Below are 11,148 nucleotides of genomic sequence, written 5' to 3' on the forward strand. Positions count from 1 at the left end.
CCCAAACTGAAGATTCAGCAAGGTAAATTTCCCCAAACCTTTCTGCCCTGAAATTCCCACCTCAATCCAATCCCCAATAAACACCCTGGGCAACAATGGGCAAAAAAAGCCTTTTATTTCCCCCCCCTTTCCAGCTCTCCATTTTTTGTGACATCTCTTCCAACTCAGAACAAAGGCCAGAGAAGTTGATTCACACCTGGAGAAAAAGAAAATTAAAAACCAGGGCAGATCACAGGGCCCTTGGGGGAAGTGCTGAGATGCTGCAGAGTCAGGAGCAGAGCAAATGGGAACTAGAGATGGTACAAGCGCTTCTCCTGGCTGGGGTGGGTGGCTTCAGGACCCCAGGCTCTGCCAGGAGCCAGAGAGGCCTCCTTTCCCAGTCCACTCAGATCTAAGAAAGGCCCAGAGACTTCCACCGTCTCCTATCCCTGGCAGGTGGAGAGGGCGGTGAAGCCTAGCCCTGAGCAAAATAAGCAAAGTTGATCTTGAGCATCTAGTTCCTTTGGTCAGGGCCTATCCGAGGGCTTGGGCCGTTGCCACTTCTCCCATGGGTATTGCCTAGGGCACAGCAGCCAGTTGTGGAAGCTGAGAATGGTTTAAGAGCTGGCTGTGGGGCACCTGGGTGGCTCAGTCGGTTCGGCTCAGGTCATGATCTCGCGGTTTGTGAGTTCAAGCCCTGTGTCGGGCTCTGGGCTGACAGATCGGAGCCTGGAGCCTGCTTCAGATTCTGTCTCTCTCAGTCTCTCTCTCTCTCTCTCTCTCTCTCTCTTTCTATGCCCTCCCCTGCTCAAGCTCTGTCTCTCTATCTCTCAAAAATAAATAAATGTTAAAAAAAAGAGAGAGAGAGAGAGCTGGCTGCACAACAGATAACTCTCATAGTATATGAGATCCACCTGACAGAGTGAGATTTTTTTACAGAAACATTGTTTTTCTTTAATGAGCTGACACATGAACTGGTTAGCAATATGCCCCCCACCCACTGCTACCTTTGTGAGGTGTGTTCCACCAAAGATCCTGTTAGCAGAATCAACTTTTTCTAAATGCAGTGGAGGCTGAGGAAGAGAGAAGGTGTATGTAAAATGCTTGGGCACATAGTATGTCCCTAGTAAATGGGTATCACCAATCCTTTTGAGCTGTTCAAGATAAGTTTTGCAAAATTTGCATCATAAAAATGGGTCTCAGGATGTCAGGACAAAAGTAAGACAACCATAATTCACATCCAGGATGCATCATCAAATTTGAACTCCCACTGTTGCCAAAAAACTTGGATGTGAACTACAGCTATGGATGATTCCTAAAAATCAGAATGTTACCTGAAAGAGGTCAGTCACAAAAGAATATGTATGATTCCATCTACGTAAAGTTCAAAAATAAGTAAAACCAAACCATATTATTAAGGAATGACTCTATCTCAGTTATAATCGCCACCCCTACCCCATCCCCTGCTCCCACAGGCCTGGGGCAAAGAACCTTACCTGAGAACAAGATGGGAACTAAGCCAGCGCCCTCAGAGCCGGGTTCTCGACCAGTGGGACTCCCGGCGCGGGTGGAAGCATGCAGCAGTGAGACAGCACAGAAGGCCACAGAAGAGAAGCAGGAAGGAGCCCAAAACAAACAGTCTGGAGCCACACAGGGCCAGCTCCTCCTAAGGATGGGCACAGGGAGGGAAAGAGGAATGAATGAGGGAGGGAGGGCGGAGAATCCTCCCCTGGGAAGACATCTTATTCCCAGGCCAATAACTATAGAGAGAAGCCCCCATGGGGGAGAGGGCTCTCTACATCCAAGAGAGAAGGAGAACCCAAAGAGAAAATGTAATTTCTGTATAAGCTAATTGTCTTGATGGTCTACAAACTGCTCTCTTGCCCAGCCATTTCAGTGAACCCCCATGATGTCTCCATGACGTAGGAACATTCACCACTATCCACATTTTAAAGATGCTCAAGCAGGGCCAGGTCTGGAAACAACTATTTTCTCTGATTCTAAACGCCCAGGCAACGTTCCTCACCAGGGTCTTCACAACTGTGAGGAAAGAGACACAGTAGCCTCCTAACACTGGACCCCATGGCCTGCAGGGTTAAGTTGTAGCATTTTAGGCATCGTGGTACCTCATAGGGCCCCTGCATCTCTTCTGTCTCTTCCCCTCAGTCATTCCTAAGCCCCTCATTGTGGAGTGCCCTCAGAGGCCGAACACTTCAATCTCCCCGCCTGTGTTTGTGCTGGTCCTTCGGCCTGGAATGTATTTCCCCTCTCCTGAGCCCCCTCTATTGCATTCTCTGCAAACATCTTCCTCCTCTTCAAGGGTCACCCTGAAAGGGCAGACAAAGCCTGGAACTGCACTCAGAAGGCATAGGTTGCAATCCAGTGTCTGCCACTTAACCAGTTGTGTGGCCTTGGGCAATTCACTCCCTCTCTCTAAGCCTGTTTCCTCATCTGTAAAATAGGATAATAACAGCTACCTCAAAAGGCTATTTTAAGATCAAATGAGATAATGAACCTGAAAGCACTTTGTACATTATAAACTACTGTACACAATTCCCTTTCTTAAATGCCACCTTCTCTGTGAAGCTCTCTCCATAAATGTTCAAGTTAGGGTTAATTGCTCCTCACTCCATGTTTGAATAATACTTTGCTCACATCTCTATGATAGCCATTAGCCCACTCTGCCTCTTCTTACAGCTTCTGAATTCTTTTATTCTGTTTAAAGACAAGTTAATAGTAATCGCTGTCATTTATCCAGTCGCTGTTATGTACCAGGCATTGTCCTGGGAAACTGACATTAATTCTCGCTCATCTTTATTTGTTGGAATCAGGAGATAATATCACGTTTTACGTTTTACAGACAAGGAAGCTGAGGCTCAGATGATTGCTCAAGGTCACACATGCTCTGAGGCAGAATTCTAGAGCTGATGCCTTTTTCTGTTAGGTAAGACTGCCTCCAGGAGCCTTCAAGACTCAGCAGTGGGCATGGCACTCTATGAAACCCCCACAACCTGAGGTTCTTACCGAGGTGAGCAGTTTGGTGAGCACAAGGCCTTCGTGGCTCCAGACCCTGACACACTCCTCGGCCATCCTAGGGCTCAAGGTGGCATTTCCTGCTCCCTCCTCTGAGCAGGATATGGGTGGCTGGCTGGAGGGCAGGATTCCTGGAGCAGCACTAAAATACAGGCAGGTTCCTGGGGTCCTCTCTGTGGTCACCCTCGCTGTAATGAGGACCAGCTCTCCTGCAGAAGGTCCTAGGAGAGGCACAGGAGAGGCGGTGGAAGGAAATGGAGGGTGGGCGGAAGCCATCCATCTTCAGACTTACATTCATTTCTAAGGCTTCCTACAGTACCGGTGTTTTGGCATTGAAGCTATTCGATAAAGTGCTCTATATGCCATCATTGTGTCATCGAGAAATGATAATAATTGTGTACCAATATAAACAAAAAGTTATGTTAGCTTACAATCAATAAAACAATCATACCAATACTCACAAAGTTGCAATGAAACTGGGGCCGATACACATTGCCAATGTCAGTCTGTATAAACTAGTTCGTCCTTTTTAAGAAAGTAACTTTCTACTAGGTACCAAAATCCATTAAAAGGCTCACACCCCATTTCAAATTAGCGGGGGAAAGGATGGCCTATTTAGTCAATGAATGGCCTTGGGACAATTTCCATTTGGAAAAAAAAAAAAGTTAGGCTCATCTCATACTATAAAGTCTAGATGTGGTAAACACCTATACATATAAACTAAAAACAAAATCCAAAGAAAATACAGAAGAGTATTTTCTAATTTTAAAGTGGGGAAGGCCTTCCTAAAAAAGACACAAGCCCTAAAAGCCTGAGTAAAGAAGGAGAGCAATAAACTCAACCTCATAACAGTTAAAGGCTTCACTATAATGAAAGATAACTTAAAAAAAAAAAAAGTAACAGAATGGATGAAAATGCCCATGTTTAAGTGGCAAAAAGGTTTACTATCCAGAATGTATAAGAATCTTCTAAAAATCAAGAAGATAAAGACAAATAATTTTTTCTTTTTTTTTCCCCCTGCAAAAACCCCAAGACAAATAACTTAAAAGTAAAATGAGCAAAGGATATGAACAGGAAATTCATGGAGGCATGAAAATGGTCAATAAACCTATATATAATATGTTCAACCTCACTAACATCAGGAGAAAGTAAATTAAAACAATCAGGTAATTGCTTTGCTCATTAAAGTGGTAAAAATTAAAAAGACTGATAATAACAAGAATTGCTGAAGATGTGAGGAAATGGGCACTTTCAACATGACACCTTTTGGAAAAGACAATTTAGCTGTATTCACAATTTTAAATGGGTACAGAGAGGGACTGAGAAGATACCCATCAAACTGTGGACTGTGCAGGGGAGGTGAGGAGGGAGAGGGAGAGAGAGAGAGAGAGAGAGAGAGAGAGAGAGAGAGAGAGAGAGAGAGGGAGAGGAGGCATGGGGGAAGAGCAAAGAGAGAGGACAATGGAGGATCTGAAGCAGGGTCTGTGCTGACAGCATATAGCCCAATGGGGGACTCAAACCCACTATCTGTGAGATCATGACTTGAGCTGAAGTCAGTTACTGAACCAACTGAGCCACCAAGCACCCTGCAGTGAGGAAGATTTTTACACGTGCTTTGTATACTTCTATGTTCTCTGAATCTACAACAAAATGAATTTGTCTATTGAAAAAAGATCCATACCCTTGGACTCTGTCATACTACTTGTAGAAACTAATCCTAAGGTAAGAAACAAAAATGCCAAGTATACCAAGATGTTTGTTGTGATTTCACAAAAAATGCCAAAAAATATGAAACAGTAGAGATGTTTAACACTAGGAAAAGCATTACAAATGACGGCCTAACCACTTAATGGATCACCTTACATCCATTAAGATAAGAACATTCAGGCCAGGCGGTAAGAAAAAAATGATGTCATGAAGGAAAAAAGAAAAATAGAAACCAGTATATATATCATAATGAGAACTGAGAAATGTACATGTAAAGTTTTCTAAGAGAATGCCCCCTTTTTTTAAAATTAATTAACTAATTAATTCTTTTTGAGAGACAGAGAGAGACAGCATGAGCAGGGGAGGGTCAGAGAGAGAGGGAGACAGAGAAACTGAGCAGGCTCCAGGCTCTGAGCTGTCAGCACAGAGCCTGACGTGGGGCTCGAACCCACAAACCGTGAGATTGTGACCTGAGCTGAAGTTGGTCACTCAACCAACTGAGCCACCCAGGCGCCCCAAGAATGCCCCCTTTTCAATGTTTTCCTGATCGAATTAATCACCAAAATCCTATCAATCCCACACTGTCAATGTCTCTCAGATCAGTACCTGTTTTGCACAACATTGTTTTAGCTCAGTTTTTCTCATCATCATCTTTTTTTTTTCAAAGATTTTATGTAATTTTTTAAAGTAATCGCTACACCCAGCGTGGGGCTTGAACTCACAACCCTGAGATCAAGAGTCGCATGCTCCACCAACTGAGCCAGCCGGGAGCCCCTTCTCATCAGCTTTCTATTGCAACCACTTCCTAACTGGTCTTCCTCCATCTGGACGCTTTCCTACCAATCAGCCAACAGAGTGTGATCTGTTTAAAAGAACACCAACAACAAAACCCTACTATTTTCCTGACTAAAACTGTGAGTTTGCCCAACATACTAAAGTTCAACTATCTGGTCTTGGCATCCCCTCCATTGGATTCTGTCTGCTTCCTCAAGTCCATCTCTTGCCACTCATTCAACACTCCTTCCCTTGCACCAAGATGAACCCCTTGAAGTTCTCAAACATGCCATTATGGTCCCCATCTGCATCCTTTTGTATATGATTGTCCCTCTGGCTGAAGGAGCACACCCTGAAACCTCCCTCAAGCCTCAGCTCAGGCACTGAATCCTTGGAAAAGCCTGTCTTCACTACTTCTGCTAGACAGGCTCCTGACTATTCCCACTGTACCTTGTGTGCTACTTCACACATTGAAAGGTATTTACTTTGGGGAGCCTGGGTGGCTCACTCGATTGAGCCTCTGACTCTTGACATCAGCTCAGGTCATGATCCCAGGATTGTGGAATCGAGCCCCAACTCCGCTCAGCGTGGAGCCTGCTTGAGATTCTTTCTCTCCCTTTGCCCCTCCCCCACTTATGCACATGCTTTAGCTCTCTCTCAAATAAAAAAAGGAAAGAAAAGAAAGAAAGGTATTTACTTCTGTTCGTGTCGGTATCCTTGCTAGACTCTAAGCAGCTTTTCTCACACGTCTCTATGTTCCCAATGCTTGCTACACAGTAGGTGCTCAATAATCATTGCTCAGATGATAGGTGGGCTACATTTTAATTTGTCCAGAGTAATCTTTCATGATATTATTTTGGTTCTAACCATTATAAAAAGCTCTAAGGCTTGTTTGCAAAAACAGAACTGGAGAAGTTGATCCTAAAATTCATATGGTAATTAAAGGGATCTGGAATAATGACAATCTTTAAAAAGAAGAACAGAGTTGGGGATGGGCTAAATGGGTCAGGGGCATTAAGGAATCTACTCCTGAAATCATTGTTGCACTGTATGCTAACTAACTTGGATGTAAATTTTAAAAAATTAATTAAGAAAGAAGAACAAAGTTGGAAGACTCACATTTTCTTTTTTTTTAAGGTTTATTCATTTTTCACAGCGTTCACAAAAATTAACTCAAAAATGGATCATAGAGCTAAATGTAAGAGTCGAAACTATAAAATTTTAGTAGAAAATATAGGAGTAAATCTTAGTGAGCTTGAGTTAGGCAAAGCCTGCTAAACCAAGACACTAAAAAGCACAAGCAACAAAAGAAAAAATAGATAGACTGGATTTCATCAAAATTAAAACCTTCGTGCTTCAAAGAACACCATCAACAAAATGAAAAGACAACCCAGAGAATGGGAGAAAATATTTGCAAATCATACCTTACATAAGAGACTTGTATGAAGAAGATATAAAGAATTCTTATTACTCAATAATTATCCAATTTCTTTCAAAAGCAAACTCTGAATATACTTTTCTCCATAGAAGACAGACAAATGACCAATAAGTGCATGAAAAAAAATGTTCAGTATCATTAGCTGTGCCAATCAGAACCACAGTGAGAGGGGTGCGTGAGTGGCTCAGTTGATTAAGCATCGACTTTGGTTCAGGTCATGATCTCATGATTTGTGAGTTCGAGCCCCACGTCGGGCTCTGTGCTGACAGCTCAGAACCTGGACCCTGCTTTGGATTCTGTGTCTCCTCTCTCTGCCCCTTCCTTGCTTGTGCTCTGTCTCTCTCTCTCTCCCTCAAAAATAAATAAACATTAAAAAACAAAAAAGAACCACAGTGGGATACTACTTCCCACTGCCTAGGATGGCTGGAATAAAAAAGACAGACAATAATGAATGTTGGTGAGGACGTGGAGAAATTGGAATTCTCATTCACTGCTGTGGGGAATACAAAATGGTGCAGGCACTTTGGAAAACAGCTTGGTAGTTCCTCAAAAGAGTAAACAGGAGTGCTTGGGTGGCTCAGTTGGTTAGGCGTCTGACTCTTGATTTCAGCTCTGGTCATGATCACACAATTGTGAGATCAAGTCCTGCATCGTACTCCGCGCTAAGAATGGGGGCTGCTTGGGATTCTCTCTCTCCTTCACTCTCTGCCCCTCCCCTGCTCATGCTCTCTCTCTCTAATAAAAATTAACATTTAAAAAATGATCAAATGTAGAGGTACCATATGATCCAGCAATTCCATGCCTTGGTATTTCATTTCACCCAAGAGAAATGAAAATGTATGATCACACAAAATCTTGTATGCGAATGTTCACAGTGGCATTGTTCATAATAGTCAAAAGGTAGAAACAATCTAAATGTCAATCAACTGGTGAATGGATAACTGAAATGTGGACTATTCATACAACAAATGCCATTCAGCAATAAAAACATGGAAGTACTGATAAGTGCTAGGACATAGATGAACCTTCAAAACATGCTGGTTGAAAGAAGCCAGGCACAAAAGACCACATATTGTACGAAATGTTCATAATGAGCAAATGGACTGGGAGGTTAGGAGGAAAAGGGGAGGGACTGATAATGGGTACAGGATTTCTTTTTCAGGGAATGAAAATGTTCTAAAATTGGTTGTGGAGATAGTTGCCCACTTTTGTGAATATGGGAAAAGCCATTTAATTGTACACTTAAAATGTGTGAATTTTATGGTATGTGATATCTCAAAGCTCTCGTAGATATATTTAGAAAACCAAAAGCACAGGAAAAATTATCCCAAGTCTGTATATATCAGACACCTGCCTTTATGCTCATGCTTTGATCGCACACATGTATACCTGGACAGAAGAGACCTCCCCCCGTGACACACTCATATACATATGTAATTCACAACAGAATCTTAGAATGATAGGGTCAAAAAGGACCTCAGAAGCTAGAGAGTTCCATCCTTCTCTCCTCCCTTTTCATCTCCCCAGTTTCAGGCAAGGAACCTGAGGCCAAATCTCATACAGGAATCAACTGTCTGTCTCTCTCATCATTTTCCCAGACGACTCTAAGCTCTGTGGAAATGGGGATGCCTAATTTTTTCTGTATCCTCCATAGCACAGAACAGAGCAGGCACTTAGGACACTTGCTTAATTGAAAAGGGCATGCTTCCTGAATATCCCTGAGGACAAAGAAGGTGCCCCTAAGAGGAGAAAGCAGCAGAGATGAAGAGGGATGAGAAAAAACATTAGGTCAAATCTACCCCATCTCATTACACCCCCCAGGTGGCTCAGTCTGACTTGATTTCAGCTCAGGTCATGATCCTGGGGTCATGGGATTGAGCCCCATGTCAGGCTCTGTGCTCTCTGTGTTAGAGCCTACTTCTTAAGATTTTCTGTCTCTCCCTCTGCCCCTCTCCCCCGCTCATATTTGCGTCTGTCTCTCGAAAGAAGAAGAGAGGAAGAAAGGAAGGACCTCAGAGCTGGAAGGAGAAAAAGAAAACACCTGTTCGCCAGAAGTCTGAAAGTATCTAGTCCTTACTACAGCAGAAGTGACCCAGGATCACCCAGGTTGGTGAGGTCAGAGACAGGGCCCACCCCTAAGTGTTCTGATGCCCAGCCCGCAGTCCTCCTTGATCTCACCTTTCAATCCCAAATGACTACCTGGGACTTGGGTTTGGAATGTCTGGGTCTTGTTCCTGTCTGGACCATCTCCGAAGTTCAAGGTGGTCAGTAAGCCTACGACTTGAGACCCACGCCACTTCCCTGTGACTGTCCCATTCACAGGGCACAGGGTCAGCTGGCCAAAAGATCTCAGGAAAGAGACCCAGTCCTGTGTGCAAAAGGAAGGTGAGAGGGTGAGAGGTGAGAAGTTAGCAGCACAAGCAGGCCTGTATGGAGAGAAGGTACTCACCTGAGGGATGTCAGGGCTGCGCAGGCCAGTCCTGTGGGTGAGAAGAAAGCTGCCAAGGCCCAGGCCTGAAAGGCCAAGAAGCAGCAGGATCAAAGTGGCACAGACCAGAGGAGGGTGGTGGGCCAGACAGAGATGCAGGTTGTGCCCTGCCTGGCAGCTGCCCATGGGGAGGAGAGGGGTCCGGGCCTCCGCGGAGAGCCTGCTGGAGGACAGGAAGGAAGAACTGGGCAAGAGCCTGAGAATCAGAAGGCACTTACCCATTTTATTCAAAGGGAAGCTAAAGCACTGAAAAGACAAGGGACTTGCTCCAGGCCACAGAGCCAGTTAGTGGCAGAGCCAGGACAAGAACCCAAGGCTCTTGACTCCCAAGTGTTCATCCCCCTGCACCACTCAAAAAAATAGCTGCTCTATTTCATTGCTGATGTAATCAATGCAGAAGCAAAGGAGAACACACTGTGCTTGAAAAAGGAACCCAAATGGGGAATTCTCAAGGGGAGAAATTGAGGAAGCAGCTGTTCCGGGGCTAGGGTTTGGCTGAAGAAGAGTTCCAGCCAATAGCCTAGACAAAGGAAGTGTCTGATGAAAAGAACTCCACTTTGGAGCAAAACGGTTCAGTCTGATCCTCCTCTGCCACTCACTGGCTATGTGAGAAAAACCAGTTAACCTTTGTGAGCTTAAGGATCTGTGAAAGGGGGTGCGGAGGGAGGGAGGGACGAGGGGTGGTTCCAAGAACACCAAATAATGAGGACTAAATGTGACAGATAAAGCAGTTTGCATGGTACTCGGGCCTTGCAGGGACTCAACAAATGGCCATTTCCTTTCTATTTCTCTGTGTCATACTGATCTTTAAAACTAGGTGAAGTAAGGCAAAAAAAAACACTGGTGGAAACTGAGGTTCCGGGACTTTCACAGAGGAGGGGCAGGGCCAAGGTCTGTAACCCGTTTTCTGCTTCCAGGTAGAGGGAGTGCCCTTTCCGAAGCGAGAAGCGACAGTCTTATGAAATGGAACATCTGAAAGACGGGATAAACATATTGGGTCGGGGGAGAAGGAGGGCTCCAGGGAAATACAGGTGTCACAAATGCCCAGCCCCTGCCCTGCCTCCCGTCCCGGCACATCTGGAAAGAGGGAGAAAGCACGAAGGGGGAGGGTAGAGCCTGGGGTCGGCGGCCGTAGGTATTCCCTGGGCCTCCCCTCCCCCCGCCCCAAGCCCCTCCTGCAGGAATTCAACACCCGCAACATCCCTTTCCCGGTCTTGCGGCGTCGGGCCCGCCTGCCGCTAGCTCTCACCGCTCGGAGCCGGGCGGAGGCCGGCGCCCCCCGCGACGTCACGCGTGGAGCAGCGAAGGGGCGGGGTCCGTGCTCCCCCCACCCACCCCCATCCACTTGGTGGGGATTCGCATGCGCAGTGTCCACGCGGGCGGCCGCCCGGCCTCTCCCGGACCGGGCGGGGGCGTACCAAGAGGAAAGGCTAGGAAGGGGCAACGGAAAGGAAACTACTCCGAGGTGGGTGAGTAGCAGGGAATGGGGCAAAGGCGCTGACTCCAGGGACGTTGTTAGAACTGGAAAGCTTTACTCCGGAGACACTGGGAGGCATTTCAACGACAGTCGCGTCGCAGGCATTTTTCTGTTGCTGGTCCCCCACCCGCGCCAGTCGCACAGCCCAGCCGCGCCCAGGTTCCGTGTAAGAATTTGGGGTCCGCCCGGGGGCGGGACTCCAGGCCGAGGGCTCTGGCATCATGGGCTTCCTGCGCTCAGTCTGTCTGCGCG

General features: G+C 45.8%; 1 protein-coding gene across 4 annotated transcripts; it reads right to left on the minus strand.

The window, feature by feature from the left end:
• Positions 1-96: 96 nt before the first annotated feature.
• Positions 97-10,795, minus strand: TMEM219 (transmembrane protein 219). Of its 4 annotated transcripts, none has more exons than XM_029950043.1 (6): positions 10,669-10,795; positions 9,381-9,579; positions 9,110-9,299; positions 3,004-3,233; positions 1,476-1,645; positions 97-196 (listed from the first exon to the last, which is right to left on the minus strand). In XM_029950043.1, exons 2-5 carry the CDS (start codon positions 9,543-9,545, stop codon positions 1,508-1,510), a joined length of 723 nt encoding a protein of 240 aa, XP_029805903.1. In that variant the 5' UTR covers positions 9,546-9,579; positions 10,669-10,795; the 3' UTR covers positions 97-196; positions 1,476-1,507. The 4 variants fall into 4 exon arrangements, with proteins under 4 accessions (XP_029805903.1, XP_029805904.1, XP_029805902.1 ...); XM_029950044.1 differs by having other exon boundaries at positions 9,381-9,582; XM_029950042.1 differs by lacking the exon at positions 10,669-10,795 and having other exon boundaries at positions 9,131-9,299; positions 9,381-10,569.
• Positions 10,796-11,148: the final 353 nt, after the last annotated feature.

The sequence above is a fragment of the Suricata suricatta genome, chromosome 8 (genome assembly GCF_006229205.1).
Source record: "Suricata suricatta isolate VVHF042 chromosome 8, meerkat_22Aug2017_6uvM2_HiC, whole genome shotgun sequence".
Taxonomy (NCBI): Eukaryota; Metazoa; Chordata; class Mammalia; order Carnivora; family Herpestidae; genus Suricata; species Suricata suricatta.